The sequence below is a fragment of the Lissotriton vulgaris genome, chromosome 10, assembly GCF_964263255.1.
Source record: "Lissotriton vulgaris chromosome 10, aLisVul1.2, whole genome shotgun sequence".
In the NCBI taxonomy this organism is placed as follows: domain Eukaryota; kingdom Metazoa; phylum Chordata; class Amphibia; order Caudata; family Salamandridae; genus Lissotriton; species Lissotriton vulgaris.
The window spans coordinates 29,654,006-29,672,335 of NC_141698.1; the positions used below are offsets into that span (position 1 = coordinate 29,654,006).

The 18,330-nt window shown below is 40.3% G+C and overlaps 1 protein-coding gene across 1 annotated transcript in view; it reads right to left on the reverse strand.

The window, feature by feature from the left end:
- Positions 1-476: 476 nt before the first annotated feature.
- LOC147684408 (myosin-4-like) overlaps positions 477-18,330 on the reverse strand; it is a 47,888-nt gene continuing 30,034 nt past the window's right edge. Inside the window, exons 23-40 of the mRNA XM_086940333.1 lie at positions 18,120-18,296; positions 16,186-16,331; positions 15,628-15,718; positions 15,126-15,515; positions 14,919-15,045; positions 13,756-13,874; positions 11,810-12,006; positions 11,538-11,721; positions 11,283-11,448; positions 10,847-10,971; positions 10,419-10,727; positions 8,766-8,969; positions 8,557-8,682; positions 6,973-7,143; positions 6,788-6,892; positions 6,481-6,576; positions 1,267-1,401; positions 477-625 (exon numbers count right to left, since the gene is read on the reverse strand). Of these exons, the coding sequence (XP_086796459.1) occupies positions 605-625; positions 1,267-1,401; positions 6,481-6,576; positions 6,788-6,892; positions 6,973-7,143; positions 8,557-8,682; positions 8,766-8,969; positions 10,419-10,727; positions 10,847-10,971; positions 11,283-11,448; positions 11,538-11,721; positions 11,810-12,006; positions 13,756-13,874; positions 14,919-15,045; positions 15,126-15,515; positions 15,628-15,718; positions 16,186-16,331; positions 18,120-18,296 (2,889 nt within the window). The 3' untranslated portion in view covers positions 477-604. The remainder of the gene's footprint in view (positions 626-1,266; positions 1,402-6,480; positions 6,577-6,787; positions 6,893-6,972; positions 7,144-8,556; positions 8,683-8,765; positions 8,970-10,418; positions 10,728-10,846; positions 10,972-11,282; positions 11,449-11,537; positions 11,722-11,809; positions 12,007-13,755; positions 13,875-14,918; positions 15,046-15,125; positions 15,516-15,627; positions 15,719-16,185; positions 16,332-18,119; positions 18,297-18,330) is intronic.

The following is an 18,330-nucleotide window of genomic DNA, read 5'->3' on the forward strand; positions in this document are numbered from 1 at the left end:
TGTGGTTAGTACACAAATACATAAACAGTTTTCTTTTGAAAATGTAGTAAACTGCAAATATCTATTGTAATTAAACACAAACACTGGATTCTTAGAGATAGACATCTAATCGTTGAGCCAAGATGACACATGCAACTTACCCTTTTGCCCAATTGGCTACTGAGGACTAACAGTGGGCTGCTTTATTAATTGATTAATTGAATAGTCCTTGGACATTCAACGTTCCAAAACAAATGCCTTCAGATGTAATACAAATATCACTCAGACACACACACACACACTCACTCACTCTCTTAAATTTGAATGTATATCCTTTATATGTGTATTTTCTAGATCCTTTGTGTATTTCCTTGGGAACGTCAGAGGTGTTTGTTGACCAAATTTAATTGCTGCTAAATGATCAAAAGACTCTCAAAAGAAGTACTCATGAGATTATAACGTGGAAAATGGTGATGCAGAGATAAATCAGCCAGACAGCTTGGTAATGCTTTTTATTGTGAAAGAGGTAGACATAAAGAAACAAAAAATACATAGAAACATTCAAAGAACTGAGGAATTTACATTTTGCAAATGTCAGTTTCTTTGCTTGTTGAGGGAAGCATGATCACTCTTCACTCTCTGTTTTCTAGGGGAAAATAAATGTAGTTTATTCAATGAGTTATGTGAAAGTCACATAGAAAGAGTATTGCAATATGCAGGATACATGATTACATTATTAAACCTATTGATACTAGGAAACAAGTCAAACACCTCAAGTAGGAATACATTGAAAAGCTTCAAACAATATGGTGGTGCAGATGTATCTTCATTTTAATGAATAAAACTCACTGTATTCAGTTTGATGCTCTTTTATGATTCAAATGTTTTTTATCAGAAATGATCAAAGATAGATATTATCATGTTCTCAGTCGCTAATGCACCAACATCTCACATGTATAGCAAGGAAAACCGACACTTTGGGCACATGGGTTCCTATATTTTAATTAAGGTTTGCTTTTTTGCTGTAGTGGAATTTGATTGTTGATGGTATAACCCTTTCGTGTACCTTTTTGACTACTCCTTGTATAACCCTTTTATGAACCCCCACCCCTTTATTACTGAAGGCTTTCAGTGCTACATTTGATGTCAGAAAAAAGTGTTGCTAATTCTGGAGCTTTGCAGTTAGGGATTGGCAACATTTAAGTTTAGGTAAAATGATAGAATAACCCTTGCAATGAAGACAGATTTGAGATCAGAACAACATGCTTTATGCTTCATATATATTACCTTGCTCCCAGCATCACGACTCTTGGTCCTGAGTTTATTGACTTGGGATTCTGCAATGTCAGCCCTTTCCTCAGCTTCTTCAAGCTCGTGCTGCACCTTTCGGAATCTGTTTAGATGAGCATTGGCTTGTTCCTCCTAATTGAAAAAAATCAACAATTTACTTGCATATAGTATGGAATATTTCATACAAATTACAAAGTTAAATATTTAATGGAGCCACACAACAGCCACATGTTTAAATTTGTTAAAATGGAGATAATGGACATTGGCACATACCTAATCCTTCACAGTTCTGCGTTTGGTTTGGGTAAGAAAGAACTTTTGTACATTTGCTATGGTTTCAACATTCGATTAGGACTCTATGCAGTTTTTCTCCTTTTCTCGATACTATAAATATAGGTGGCTTATGTTCGACATTCTTCATTACAAAGAGGCAAACCAGGTCAGTGTGCAGCATTTATCACAAATAAAATTTTGTTTAATCATCTGAATAGACTTTTAATTCAGCCTTCTTGGACTTAAAGGATGTTGTAGGCTGGCTCAGTATATACTGTCCACCTATGGTTTGGCACTGTGCACTGAGTTCAGGCAACCCTTAGTGAAAGTGTTTAGGTCCCTGAAAACCAAAGCTTTCAAGGTGTAGCTGTGGAGAGCAGCTAAGGCTTATCCTGGAGGGTGTAAAGCAGTTGCATGTACCACTATAGTCAACCAGCAAGCATTTCACACAAGTAATAACCACACCAGGTGAGTAGAAAAATTCTTTATATTCATTACTACACACTATACATTAACTTGATATATCTCATTCTCGTATATATCAATTCCAGATAAGGAATACTTAGAAAAGAGGTAAGTAGCATACAAAATCGCATTGGGCCTAACCGGGGTACCCAAACCATATAATAAAACAGTTTGATACAATGTGAGTACCAAAATGGGACTAGTACTCAAGGTTTGAGGACCCCAGGGGAAGCAGGGAACTGCCCAAGATCTGTAGCCAGGGACCCCAAGAACCCAGGTACAGAGTGGTTGCACCAGGTCAGCTGTCCATAGGACATCACAGGATAAGTCAGGGTTTGAAAATTAGAGTTCTAGAACCCTTCCCAAAGCACCCCAAAGGCACCACTTGGATCAAGAAAGTTTGGAGAGTCACCCTACCTCGAGATACCCAAAAGATATGAATATCTGCACCAGGGAGCACAGGTGCATGGGGTAAAGTGGTGTTGGAAACCACCAAATGAGCCAGTGGAGAATTGTGTAAGTACAGACGCTACATCGTGTTATGGACCAGGCTGGTGGAACCAGGACAAAGAATCCAAATGAGAAGAACCACAATGTAGAGAGGACAGAGATGAAACCACCCGAAGGCACAGCAGCACAATACCAGCCCTGATAGAAGACTCTTGGTGTAGCATGAAATAGAAGAAACTGCACCTGTGGGGACCAGGCGACATTGCAGGAGCTGTCCCACTTCAGTTGACAAGTGCAGAAAGGTCAGTGGCCGGTAGGACCAACAAGAGGCCTTGGCAAACGCAAACAACGGTTCATGGAAGGAGATGCTTGGTTGCAGACCAGCAAGGTCTGAGGGACTAACCCAGCAAGGGTAAGTCAGGACTGCCCCTCGGCACGATGAAGAGCCAGCAAGAGTTGGTGGATCCCTCTTGAGGACCCTCTGGCAGCAGGCACAGGAGGTTGCAAGGAAGCCTCAGCAGTACACAGGCGATGAAGGCCCACGATGCAGAGAATGCAGGCAGGATGACGTGCTTAGAGCTGTGCAGTGCTGGAGGCAGGGGTACTTGGAGCTTGAAGATCTTCAATGAAGAGAGCCAACAGGCCTTGGTAACACCAAACAGACACGGTGCACCAGTGATGGTCCACGTTGGCTAGGAAGGGATTACAGTCTCCCAACTTGCAGGGAAGACTGCTCAGGGCTCTAGAGAACCAACACACCACCACCTGTGTTGCAGAGCCGGACGATGTCCATGGGACAACAGGATCCGCAAACCAGTTGTCGATGTTGAGATGCTTGCAGATGCAGGGAAATTACTCCTTCACATCAAGGGAGATTCCTTCAGGCTTGGATGCAGGCTGAGTCCTTGGTGATTCAGAGGATGCACTGCCACGGAATTGCAGAGATTCAGAAAAGCACATGGATGAACATGCAGCAGAATTTTTCCTACCAGGAGCAGTATTGGCTTGAAGAGAAGCAGAGTTCCAGTGTCCACCAGCAGAAGTCTTTAAAAGATCTTAAGCGACAGGCAGTCGGTTCCAGAAGTTGTTGTCGGGACGAATCTCAGGACTCGCCATCAGGGTGGTCCTTAAGTAACCCTAAAAAGGTGAAGGACCTCTTCTCTGGTGACCCACCCATTAGAGGGGATCAGGGACAATATTCAGCTGTCCTAGCCAGTCAGATTCCCTTAGGGGCCAAGATTGAACATGGCAGAATCAAGAGGCCACATAAAGAAGCTCTGCGGCACCTCCCTTGGAAGGAGCTCGGTAGGTTGGTGGACACTCCCTTGTTTTTTGTGTAGTTTCACACCAGAGCAGGAGCCATAGGCTCCTGAACTGGGCAAAACTGGTTTATTCAAGGAGGGCCCCAAATATGCCCTTCAATGCAGTCTGGTGGCACTAGGAAGCACCCCACCCTAGCTAACTCTAAAGGAGAGGTGGTCACATCCTTTGTTCAGCTTCCCCTGCACGTGTGAACTCACCTCCTGTAGGGGTACCCATACACTTAGAACCAAGCACCCTGCCCTTGGACTGAAAGGCCTACCTTAGGGCTGACTTATAGGTTACAAGTGCAGTGACCAGGATTTAAGGGAAACCTTATATCCAAAGTGAAAAGGTGCAAACCCCATTTCACACAGACTGCAATGACAGCTCTGCAGGCACAGTTTGTATGGGCTTCCATGGGTGGCATAATACATGCTGCAGCCCATGGGAGATCCCTGGTGTACCAATGCCCTTGGTACATCAGTATCATATACTAGGGGCTTACAATTGTACCCTAGTAGGCCAATTGTGGGGTGTACAAGGTGCTTACCAAAGACTTTAGAGGTGCTGGCAGAACACTGTGGTACTGGTTAGCAGGATCCCAGTGAACTGCAGTCAAAACACAGTGACACCAAGCAAAAAGTGAGGGTATCTAGCCAGAAAGATGCTACTTTCCTTCAAATGGGAACTACATTTCTGAATAGACATACTATAGCAGACGCCAATCAATTGATTTAGACTTTGACTGGCAGGTTACTTCATCGCAAATGCAATGAAGTACCTTACCTGGCAAACACTCGGGCCGCCAACCTCGTTTGGAAACAGGGGGATCTTTGAATTTTGTTGACCGATCCTCCATTAGCTCTATCTATGGAATACTTCCTCCAACAGCCCAGGAGTAGGGGTCATCGGAGGAAAGATGTTACACTGCCTCACCTATTTAGGGTGGACGGTGTCATATCTTTTCTTCCTGTCTGTCACCCCAGGAAAAATCCTTACGGGTTTGGGACAGGAAAAGTCTATAGTAACCCTCTCACTGAGAGAAAACACCCAGGGTGTGGGGTCATTAATGTTTTGATTTTATAAAAGAAACTATCACTTTGGGAGTACGTTTTTGAAAACTAAAAAAGGTTTGGTGGACGACTCTCAAGGCCCCCTGCCGAATTTTACTACATTGAAAGCAACCGCTTTGATGGCAGTTCTCTGCATGTACAGAGATGACCGATGGACCTGCTTTGGCACGCAGAGTACCCCCAAAATGGAGAAGGTAATGTCCTCTTCTATCCCAATGAACAATACTGTCTGCCATGAGGCTCTTATTCCAAGTGGCTTGTGTTAAGTGTGATATTTATCGTACCCGCTAAATAACAACACTACAAGGCGTAATCTTTATGGGGTGGAAAGAGTAGCACCAGTTACTAGCTTTCCCCCTGAAATAGAGCATCACATGCAGATTGTGTTGGTTACCTCAGCAATCTCTGCAGGTTCCAGATTTACAAGGGGGCTTTTGCCCTTTCAAATTCTGTCAGGTTTAGCCTGCCAAAATATAACAGAGCATGCATATTTTATCACACCCCTTATAAGAAATGCACAACTCATAATTCCAGTAGATGCGGTGACAGGAGCTACCAAACATGTCGGAAATTTCATGTCAGCTCATAATGAGAGCCTTAATTGAGTTATGTGTATGCACTTTAGTTACCAAGATTATCCCTTAATTTTCTTCTGGTAAATTCTGTGTCTCAGCTTTATTTGATTCACTTATGAATTCATAAACATGACCCTGGGTGACCATTTGTGATTCAAACAGTTTAGACAGATGGCAGCAGCTCCAATTTCACTGAGGGAAACCTAGAGATTTACCTGCTGTAAGCATAGACGTCGTTTAAAGGCCACCAGGGGTCACCGCTGCGACCCCTGGCTTGCCCTCTGCTACCCCTAGGGCTGCCTTTGCACCCCGGGCCTCAGAGGTGGCAAATTCAGTACCGGGAACCCTTGGCCAGCTGGGGCTCCACTCTCTTTATTTTCTGTCAATTATTTATTAGTCTAATCGTGAATTAAATAACATGAATTATTGACTAATAGTGTATTAAAAAATGGGGTACAATAAGCTGGAATATCCCCTTCCATGGCAGCTGAGATAAGTAAAAAATGCTTTTAAAATTGTGTGTGCTTGCGGTGAGAATGTGTTTATATGTGAGAGAGTGTATATGTGTGAATTTGTGTACATGTGTAAGCATGTGTGTTTGACTGAAAGTGGAGGTGAAAGAGCGTGGGGATGCCACTTCCGCTAACCCTGGCATTTCGGTGGGTTCACGTCCTTGACTGTAAAGTGATTTTTAGCCACAAGTCTGCCAAAATCATATCTAAAACGTGGGCCTTCTGTAGGCTACCAACAACGCATCAAAGAGTTCACCAGTGTGTCCGTTAGTGGCCCTTCCAACTTCTGGTTTGTCCTATCATTCAAGAGACTGCAGCAATATCCAGGGAGCAGTGGGCTCAATCTTTCAATGCTAACATGTTGTCATTGGAAACCAGTGACACTCGTATCTCCTGTTCATGGCTTGTCAGGTGCATTAGATTGTTAGCACAATGAGTGATGTGTAGAATAATAAAAGCCGAGCACATTTCTGGCTATGGCACCATTCTCCAAAGAATTGAAATGTATGATTGGAAAATATCTGTATAAAAGAGTAAGAGACAAATACTGCAAACCCTTACCGTTTCCTCAGCCTGTCTCTTGTAGGCTTTAACCTTTAACTGCAGCTTGTCTGCCAGGTCCTGCAGTCTCAGGACATTCTTCTTATCTTCCTCAGACTATAAACACAAAATGTGTTGGATTCATTAGTAGGATCCATTCTTATCATCGTCTGCATTGGTGAAATGGAAAACGCTTTACATTTGTAAGCCATTTTATTTTTCATAAAAAAAGGATGCTGATTCTGTTTTGATCACAGAGAAATACATTGTTCGGAGTTCTATTTATACATGAATAAGGTTTAACTCCATCGTGATTAATTATACATACCTGGTATGTCAGTTCCTTAACTCGCCTCTCGTACTTGCGGACACCTTTGATGGCTTCCACTCCACGTTTCTGTTCAGCTTCCAGCTCGTTCTCCAATTCATGGACCTGAAAAGGGATTTGATATGATTATAGTGTTCTGTCACTGATCTCCACATTCAATGTTTAATCTCTGCTGTGCAACTCACTCTGCTCTCCAGTTTCTGGAGCTGCTTCTTTCCTCCCTTCATCGCGAGCTGCTCAGCCTCATCCAGGCGATGCTGCAGGTCCTTCACGGTCTGCTCCAGATTCTTCTTCATCCTCTCAAGATGGGAGCTTGTGTCCTGCTCCTTCTTGAGCTCCTCCGCCATCAAAGCAGCCTACATAGAAGCATAAGGTGGTGCTTAGTGTTAAAGTGGACATGTTTTTCTTCCAAGCACATTTTGTTTTTTAGTTAAAACACTTTTTTGTCCATTAACACCCACACTATTGTGGCAGGATTATGCATTTATCAAATTACTGAAGATAAAACCAGGTCTTGGGAGCTTTGCTGATTGAATTGTAAGTGTGTTCTTTCACTCCAAAAGATCTTGGTATAGATTTCATCAATGGTGTCACAAGAGGCAGCCAGTTGCACCACTACTAGAAACTTCCATAATGACTTGTTTACTTGAGTCGTTCATCTGCTACCTACACCACCATTACTTTCATATTCCTGCCTGGATCCAAACACACCTATAATGGATATTACAGGAATCTGCTTAAAGCGGTATCTCATATGTGACAGAATGCTAAGAAGACTTAAACAGAAATGGCAACTGGAAAGCTGGACTGAATTTAGAAAGTTGGATAAAGAAAGGCCTTTTTCAGCAATAGTGTTAATCCTATAAGTTTCCTTTCCTTGTGATCTCGCTTGATAACTAGCACACAGCAGATTCATAAAAATAACATTTGGTAGATGTTAAAGTCTGAAAAAGGGGAATGATAAGAAATGGTCTCTGAGATTCTGGCGATAAGATGAATGAGGGGCAACCTCTACTTCATTATTGCTGTGGAGTTTTGTACACTGAAGCAAAACAAGTTGAGTTACTCGACACACAAGACATCAGAAAAAGTGTCGTTACTCCTACACAAGGCAGGATACAAAAAATTCCAATATACTTTTTGGGCCATAAGTAGTCCATAGTCTGGTGTGCTTTCAAATTTATCATTCCAACTAAACTCAAGTATAAGGGTTTAGATTCTCTATGGTGAATGATGAATCATGCCAGCTACATTGGATTGTGAAATATAATAAAGGTGCTGTGGTAATAAAGCTTGATTGTACTGTCACACTAATGCTAGTATTTGTGTTTTAAATCACCAACATATAAGAAATCTATGCCCTGATTGTGAGTGGATCAGTGTATTCCGGCCCGTAGATAAACCCATATTTAAGCAGGGGCTGGAATTGAGAGTTGGTATTTATTTAACACACCAAATACCTCAACCTTCATTAATTTTCAGCAGGTCAAGTCTGCTGAAATGTATTTGAGGAAAAGCATGTGGAATTTGCTGTATCATGCACATTATGTTGTGTTAACCACCAGAATCCACGTTATTCCCCACCAACCCGTAATAGGTGGTATTTATTGAAATCAAAAAATAATATGCCTTGTGGTATCGTTAATTATCATATACGATAAATGCCACCTACGCTCGTAATCAGAACCCTGTTGTTTTTAGGTTATTTGAAACCACTAATAAAACATACTCAAAGCTTTATTTATCAAGAACTTTAAGAAGAAACCTACATCAGTGATGGCCTTCTTGGCTTTTTCCTCAGCATTCCTGGCTTCCTGGATGGCTTCCTCTACTTCACTTTGGAGCTGAGAACTGTCACTCTCAAGCTTTTTCTTGCTGTTGATGAGACTTGTGTTCTAAAAATAGATTCAGCCATTAACTTTACAAGCAACACCTTACGTTGGTATATCATGTAGCTAATGTAAAAAATAGGTTGTACCTGAGAATGGAGGAGCTGCAAACGTTCACTTGCATCAAGAAGTTCTTGTTCAGCGACTTTACGAGATCTTTCTGTCTGTTCCAGAGCAGCCCTCATCTCTTCAATTTCCGCCTGCTGCAGGTTGTTTCTGCGTTCAATGACAGCCACCTGTTCCTTTAGGTCCTCCTGTCCTCTAACAGCATCATCAAGATGAAGTTGGGCATCCTACCAGAAAATAAACACACTTCAAATAAATTACAATTATTCTTGAGTGAAAGATTGATATGGCAAATAATAATTTGAAGTATAAGGAACTCAAAGCAATGGTAGCAATTAATATATTGGCTTCGTGAAGTGAACAACTGTGTGGTAATAGAAAGGATTTTACACTGAAGCACATCCAAAATGTAACTTCAACAGTGTGGGAAATACTGGATTGACCTCTGTGGCATGAACGATCTAATAACCTATAGAACAATCTACATAACATTCACATAATTTTCCAATTACTCCAGTTCTGACATCACTGACCACATCTAGTAAAATAAATGGCATATCTTTTTCGAATTAACATATAACAGTTAAGTTTTAATTTCACAATACCTTTTGCTAGACCACCACCCAGAAACCTCTCCTGAAAGCCTTCTTTTTAATACTCGTTATTATAAAAAGTCTGTCTCTAAGTCCACACCCATTAGCAGATACCAAAACATGTATGGTCCTTTGTTGATTAAAGTGTATTGTTGGAAGTCAGTGCAGAAGAGAATATATTTATCAACCAGTGACTATAAATGTTAACTCAGAAAACTAGCCTTCTTTGTAAGTGTCATGCGTGAAACAATGATGTTTTTTTAAACATTTGTCACAAATTGGGGACTGTGTGATTGTTAATATAATTTCTACAGAATGGATTTCAATATTCCTTCTATCTGCCTACTGGCAAAACTATTCTTGTATCAATGTTAACAATAAATGTTGAATGAGTGAATGAATTTATGAAGTGTCTTGTTCCTTGTCCGAGTTTCACTCTTTCTTATAAGAAATATAATATACTCTAAAATACCTACAAAGAAATATTGCAAGACATTTTGGACTTCAATTAAATTTTCCCTGAGGTCGTGCATCTATATATGGGGAAATAACTTTTGAGTGAGTAGCATTATCTTATCATTATAATCTGGGGATATTATTATCCTGTGCATGTTAGAAATGTACACTTCTAAGTGATGCAATAGCAAGTTCCTGCGTAATGAACATTCCCAGGCTGTATTCATGCCTCTGCCTGCATGGTATGTTTTCCTTATGTTTGATGTCTAGTTCTTGGCTGACTGCAGCAAACATGCGCACAGAGTTCCTATGAAATAGTAAATTAAATAACAGCAGGAGTAAAATGTTAGTAGAAATATATGGCCCTGCTCAAACAACCATTTTTTATCAGGATGTTTAACTTAACAGAAATTAGCGAGGAAGTGACATATGTAAGGAGTAAACCACATCTACTTACAGAAGTACTTGACAAGTCGAGCCCCCCCTTTAATAAAATATAATGTGATTAATATTGAAGACCACTCTGTAGTTGAAAGCCTGATTAGTAATACATGTATTTTGCTGAAAATGTGTACAGTACAATAATGAAAAGCTAAAGATGCCGAAATACAACGTGAGCGAGTTTACCTTAAGTTGTCCCTGTACATTCCTCAGCTGCTTCTGCGATTCAGCGGCTTGGCGGTTGGCATGGCTGAGCTGAATCTCTATTTCATTCAGATCTCCTTCCATTTTCTTCTTCAGCCTCAGGGCATCATTCCTGCTTCTGATCTCAGAGTCCAATGTACCCTGCAGAGAATCTACAGCCCTCTGGTTGTTCCTCTTCAGCTGTTCAATCTCCTCATCTTTCTCTGCCACCTTCCTGTCGACCTCACCCTTGATCTGATTCAGCTCAAGCTGAATTCGCAGGATCTTGGCCTCTTCGTGCTCCAATGATCCCTTTTAGAACATGAAAATAAAAATTAGTGAAGTAAAGAACATTAACATTTTTATATTTGTATTGAACAATAGGCCCCTAGAGTTGTTTGGTTACTGCCAAAATGATAGCCTTCACTCACTTCCGCTTCTTCTAGGGCAGCCTGGAATTCACTCTTTTCTTGTTCAACTTGCTTCTTGGATTTTTCCAATTCATGGATGCACTTTCCGGTTTCCCCAATTTGTTCAGTAAGATCTGAGATCTCCTCTATAAGAGAAATAGATTTAGCAAGCATAGAGTGCTGATGCTTTAGTGTGTGCTTTGTGCTTCATTGGCGAGAACGTTTTTTATGCAACCTATAAATGACAGCATTCTATGTACAACATGAGAAATCATTACTGGTTGGAAAGGTTAATGGTTTCTGTCTTCATGCCTAAAAGACATAGAAACATTTATTGATATAATGGGCCTGATTAACAGCTCCTTATTTTCAGTACGATTTCATTGTATTGGCTAATCTTTATAATCATCAGAATTAGAATAATTTAAACTGCCTTATACAGAATGAAGAATCTTACGTTGCAGGTTCTTGTTTTCACGTTTCAGGGTTTCAAGGTGATCCAGAGACTCTTCATAGGCGTTCTTCATTTTAAACACCTCAGTACTCAAGGATCGGGTATCCTTTAGCGCTGCTTCTAATTCAGCCTGACCTTCCTCATACTTCTGTTTCCAGTCTGCTAGAACCTGGTAAAAGAAGTTTTATAGTGTATATTACAAATCTGAATTGCAAGGGAACCTTAACGCTTTCTCTGAAGTTTTGTGTCAGATGTTACCTTATCAAAGTTCCTCTGTTTCTTGTCGAGAGCGGCGGCAGCACCGTTGGCTCTCTCCACATCCACCATGAGGTCCTCCACTTCAGCCTGCAGTCTCTGCTTGGTCTTTTCCAGAGAGGCGCACTTGGAATTCACAGCTTCAACCTGCTCCTCTGCGTCCTGTAGTCTCTGAGCCAGCTTCTTTCTGCAGTTTTGGAGGAAAACAAGAATATTGTGGATCATAAAAAAACAGCCAATCACATTCTTGCACCTTGTTACTGAATTGAACATACTTGGCCTCTTCCAATTCTTCTGTGCGCTGAATGGCATCGGTTTCATACTTGGTCCTCCATTGGGCAACTTCCCCATTGGCTTTGGAAAGAGCGCGCTGGAGCTCAGCCTTGGCTTCCTGCTCCTCCTCATATTGTTCACGGAGCAGATCACAGTCATGTCGAGCAGATTGCAAGGCGTGTGCCAGGGCGTTCTTTGCCTTTAATCAAATAAAAAAGGTAAACACTCATTCACACCTACCCCGGTTCAGTCAACACTGTCGAAAAGCCTCCCAATTCAACCTAGTGGTCTTCAAGAAGGTAACATGAATGCTTTGAGGATGGTTCTTGCCTGCAAATCTGCCTTTGCAAACCACAGGGTTTGCACACATAAACCTTTTCAGTACATCCCCAGATCTAGCCTCCAAAGCCAGACTGAGGAAGCAATGTGTCCAGATTCTATTTCTTCTTAGTGGGTATATTATGCTGGTTCTATTTAGAATTCAAGTCATCTTGAGGTTCTTTACGTTATCATCAACATAAGAACTACCCTTTATTTTGTAATAGGGAATCTTGATAATAAGATACTAAGCAAAGATATGTTCCCTAGATATCATTTTTAAATGGTTGTCAGGGGCATTTGTCCCATTAGTACAGCCTAGCGGTAGTTTACGCTCCACTAGAGGAGGACCTCTCACATGATTTAAATATCCCTTCCGGAGAAGCACCGATCTTGTTATTCAGGGAAGCCACTAGAGTTGCAGCTCTACTGAAGCCACTGAACTTTGCCAAAAACAAATTGTGTTGGGGTCATTATTTGGTTTAACGGCCCTGTCATGCACGGCTGTCGTAGACAGGGAAGTCTAAAGATGATTGCCCCACCCTAAATTGAGCAGGGTAACTGTCACTATGACCTGGCGGTCCGGGGTTAGATGTGCTGCCAAGTCAGGGTTCATGCTAATTGAAACCGTTGGGGCTCTGCCGGTGTAAGCCTGCAGCTTCTCAAACCTCTAAATGAGGTGGGAAACTACATGTTTTGCAGTTCAGGAGATCTGCTGATTTATGGCGGGCCTCCTACACTTGTGATTGTGCAGAACCTCAAATATTAATCCACAGTGAGGTGTTTCAAGAAAATTCCTAGGGAACCCTTGTTTGTGTAGCAATGGTCGCTATCCTGTTTCCATGTACAAGGATATCAGAAAGCTTACCCACACTGAACTGCAAATGAGCCTCAACACCACGCTTAGCTCTGTTGTGATCCTGGACTTAAGCATCGATTCTGTGGAACACATGTGATTTTGTAATCTATGGCATCCTCTAAGACTTACAGGTAACGCTGCTCTCTTTCTGACAAGACCACAGACACCCAGATATGCAAACCTACTCCACAAGTAGTAGTTGTCCATCCCTAGCGTTCAATTTGGGCTGCTCTTCTTCTGGCACTTCTGAAGTAAAGGGATTTCACTATTCGAACATTAAATATTCTTCCTGGATTGTTATTGTGAAAATGACCGGTTACAATTGTGTGCTGCATATGTTTTCAACTGTTTTGAATGACGCACCAGTCATTCTGGGAGCTTGGAAATTGATGAACCAACTCTAACCTGGAACTCAGGTTTGAGGATGAAGGGAGAGTGATGCACCGTTTTTAAATATTAGCATAGTGTACGTATATCCTATCTCAGACCTATAGACAGCAGTTCAAGATCAAATCTTTGCTTTTACACTTCTGGAATGCTCCAAAGGGTGTAGGTTTAAGATGAATCCAAGAGTGTCTGCGGCTCTCTGTTTTTAGGTTTCCTATAGAAGCACCCTGCCAGAATGGAAGATTTGTAAGGATGTGCTGTGCTGTTTTTGACAGTTATGCCCAATTGTGCCTAAGTGGATGTTTTTGTGATGTGTAAGATGTTAACTATAGCAGTAATATTTCCATGGAACACAGTTAATGATAAAGTCGGAAAGAAAGATACCTTTGTCTCTTCTTCCAGCTGTCTCTTCAGTTCTTCTGTCTGCTGAGTAAAGGCTTGCTTGCCTCTTGTGAGCTGAGAGACCAAAGATTCTTTTTCTTCCACTTGGCGAGAGAGTTCACCTTTTATCAAAATGAGATAACCATGTAAGTAACTTTATGGTTCATTTGAATATTTGACAGATTTTTGCGCAATTCTTTATTTTTTTAATAACTTCAGAGTATAAACTGTAAATTAATGTATATCTGTATATACATGTTTGTATATATATGTTTGGGAGACCTTTAGATAGGAAATATATAGTGTGACAGAAAATCAACGTTTGCACAATTAGCTTCAGTACTGTTACACATACCTGAATTTCACGCCTTAGCCCATTACATTCTCTCATTCTTGAAATAGAACAATGATAGCTTGTATGTCATACTACTAAAAGCAAAAATATTGTCTGGCTTATAAAAAACATTTTTAAAAGTATTGCTCTGTTGAGTGTTGAGTTAGTATTATTACCTCCAGTGTGGTGCTATTTTTGCAGATAGTATGTAGAATGCACTACTTTTCTAAGACAATAGTTATGCCTTGATATTCTGGTACTATACCCATTAATATGTATGAATTACTCATGTGTAAACCTGTAGTAGGTGCATGCTACTTAACTGTTGATTAATTAATTAAGGTATTTACACTGTGCATTATGCGGACCAAATCATCTCCTGGCATTGTGAGGTACTTGGGGGGTGTCAACCTTGCATGTCTTGTGCAAAGAATATTAGAAACCTATTGGGACTCTTCAGGATTTTAGATTCATTTCAGTATTAATTCAAAAACTGCACCTTAAGAGTGTACATGCTCTTGTGGCCATTTTCTGATGAGACTAATGTTGGTTGATAGTAGAGTGGCACATTTTGGTTTATATATGGAACCTTATACAAAGGTCGGGCATGTGTCCCTTATTGGATGCTAGACAATTCTTTACTTGACTGTGATCCAGTGGCTAGTCTTTAGTGTCACTTGTGGTTTCAGGCAGGGTTTTACTCTAAACAAAGTGACTCTGCACAGCTCTGAATTGTTCTTAGTAAGTACAATCTTGGTGTAAATATGAAAATGTGTGTGCTGTACTTGAACAAACTGGAATCTCCTACGCAAGTTATAACTGAAATTCTTACCGTTTTCTGTCTGAAAGCGTGCCTTCTGTGTACTCAGGTCATTAATAAGACGCTGATGCTCATCATTTTTGGCCTTAATCTCGCTGAGCTGATCCTCAAGTACACGGCTCACCTTCTCCAGGTTTGCCTTGAGAAGAAGAGGAATTGAATTAGAAGTCTTTAGAGAACAGTATTTACTGATTAGAAGATTGCTTGTCATTGGCTTACCTTGGATTTGGAAACATTCTCCATGTTGCTGGCAAGGTCATCTATTTCCATTTTGTATTCACTCTTTTCTTTCTCCAGCTTTTGCTTGACCCGCTGCAGATTGTCGATCTGTTCCCCAAGTTCTGCAACACTGTCTGCATGCTTCTTACGAAGGGCAGCAGCAGTAGCTTCATGCTGTAGAGTGGACTCTTCCAGGTCTCGTCTCAGTTTCTGGAACTCTGCTTCACGTTTCTTGTTCATTTCAATCTGGGCTGAAGTTGCTCCACCAGCTTCTTCCAGTCTTTCACTGATTTCTTCAAGTTCCCTGGAGAGATCAGCCCTTTGTTTCTCAACCTTTGCTCGAGCTGCACGCTCAGCTTCAATTTCCTCCTCCAGCTCTTCAATGCGCGCCTGATGAATGAAATATCACATTCTGAGAATGACATTCTAATGATAACATTCCCCACTTCTGCTATACTAACTTCACTAACTAAGCTGATAATTGATACATTAAAGTCAGTACCTGGAGTTCTTTGATTTTTTTCTGCAGCTGGGCTGCCAGAGATTGTTCATCTTCAATCTTGCTCTGAACTTGGCTTAATTCAAAGTCTTTCCTGAATTTCACCAAAAAATGCATGTTAGTATATTTAAGGTTCTTATCTGCATGTTATGCTGACCTGCTTCAGAGTTGCTAGTTTATCCGTATTAAAACTTTAATACGAATCAAACAATAAAAAGTTACAATAGACAAATTCATACATAAATCAAATGTGCCTGATTTTCTTTATAAATAACAAATTCTAATAAAAAATAATTTTATGCGAGAAAAGGTTGAAGACAGAGAAGAGGAAAAACAGAAATCGTTGTCAATATCAATCTTCACAATGTTACTACCCTTTGACAGTGATGTCTATCTTTAAATTAAGCATTTTGCAGTAAAAGAATTTACCACAAATGTTATTTAGAAGCTATGGAAATTATGTAGTTCATTCTTGTTCTAATCCCCAGTCTTGCAAATTTCCTGCATTTGAATTGAAACATTGTAACTATATAGCTTTATATCCCCCTTACATGTACTTACTTCTTCAGTTTTTCATCACTTTGCTGTTTATCATTCTCAAGATCCATCACAGTTTCCTGGGACAGCTTCAGGTCACCTTCAAGCTTCCTCTTGGCCCTCTCAAGGTCCATGCGAAGTTTCTTCTCTTGTTCCAAAGATCCTTCAAGCTGAGTATTTAATTTAATATCTTAAATGCCATGATGATGAACAGGGTTCAGTTTTTTATGAACATCAATATGGTCATTTTTGGCAAATTGATGGCATACTGCTATATTGCCAAAAGTACATTGTGTACTATTTTGGCAGACGTGCTTTTGAAAAATGTACTTGTTTTCATCTTCATCGGTGCTTACAGAAAGAGTTTGCTTAATCCAATGTTTTGCGCTCCAGTTTTTAACATCTGCTTATAAATATCTGTGGTATCAGACTTATCTGGAATGAAGTAATCCCAGGTACACTGATTGAGCAGGCGTATTATTGTGTGAATGTGATAAGTTTAGCTCTTTTATGTGATGGCAGGATCCATAATGATACGAACCATGTCCGAAATAGACTATTATTGGTTAAAATGTTTCACCCAGGAGATTTTAAGGCATTGCTAAATCACATAAAATGAAAGAAGCTATTTGTTAGATTTGTGGAAGGTGGTAGAGGTTTGTTTCTATGTGGGTGGGTGTGTGCATGTGTGTAAGTATGAACACAAATGATTTAGCTAAAACGCTGTAAACATGTTCGTTTTTGTCTCAAATATCATTGTTGAGGTTTTGAGCATAGCGTAGGCCAAAATTAGACTGCATCATATGTAATGGTAAATTGAAATAATGGCTTCAGGTTACCCTGGTGTCAGACTTACTCTGCCTGTCATGGATTCAATAATACTTTGCTCATATGGAGTTATTTCATACTGGAGCATGACATTAGGTGGTAGTAAGTTACCCAGAGGTATTGTACAACTGAAAGATATTTTTACCTAACTACATAGAAAGGTGTTTTATTTTCATTATATATCAATAATTAATGCAAAGTCTGTTTAATACATACATTATTTATTAGGCTTGTAAAGGATTACTTTTGATTCATTCTCATGACCAAATAAATAATTGAATACTTCTCACTGAATCTGTTTAACAACACAGCAGAACCTTCCTGTGTACAGAGTTGTATGGGTCCTGCTATATACCATTCTAACAGACAATTGTTTCTTATCAGTTAGTACTAAGTCAGATGCTCTTTCAACCTCGAAAGAGGAGCCCACTCTGGGAGAAATCTGTCTTTTAGTACCTTACAGTTTTTTTTAACCAATTCAACCTTGTGTGAGCACATGGTCTTCAGTTCACCACATTTTCAGCAATATGTACAGGTTTCACACACTATTTAATCCTCTCTGCCATCAAGGATTGACCCACTTTTCAATACAATGCTCCTCAGCGCCTCCATTGAGTAGGTGTGGAAAGATCACAGAATTGAACTCTCATATAGCCTTCTTTGCCTTCATTTCATGCTGCTCCTTTCATGGCCAGTGAGACTAGGAGTAGCAAGGACAGTAGCAGGAGTACCAAAGGACAACACGGAAAAACTACAGCTGCATCTTTTGGCTGCCTATAATTGGAATCCATATGTAAGAGTTTTAACTATATTTTACTCTAACACACAATGTCATAAAATTAGTTGTTTTGCGCTTAGCTATTTCTCCCTGAAATAATATGTGGGCTGCTGCACAAATAGACTCTCTCAATGTTGCTCAAGTGGTATAAAAGCATTTGTTGAATGATGTGTCTTTTATGTTACTTAAGGTAGTACATGTAACAATGTGACAGAATTGTATTGCAAATAGTGGTAAATAGTATTAGAGAAAGTCTTTGGAAAGGACTGTTTGCCATAAAATAATGTGAATCGTCAACCTAAGGTCTCCTTTCATGCTCTTTGAAACACTTTCCTTTTAAATGTATACTTACATCATCCACTTGCTGTTCCAGCTTGGTTTTGGCTTTGGTCAGAGTGCTGACTTTATCTTCCTCTGCCTGTAGGTCATCCAGGGTTTGCTGATGGGCCTCCTGGAGAGATTTCTTCTCTTTTGAAACTTTTGCAATGTTTTCATCAAGCACAGCCATTTCCTCTGTGAGATTCTTCACCTAAAATATTCAGATGAATACAAATAATTTAGGA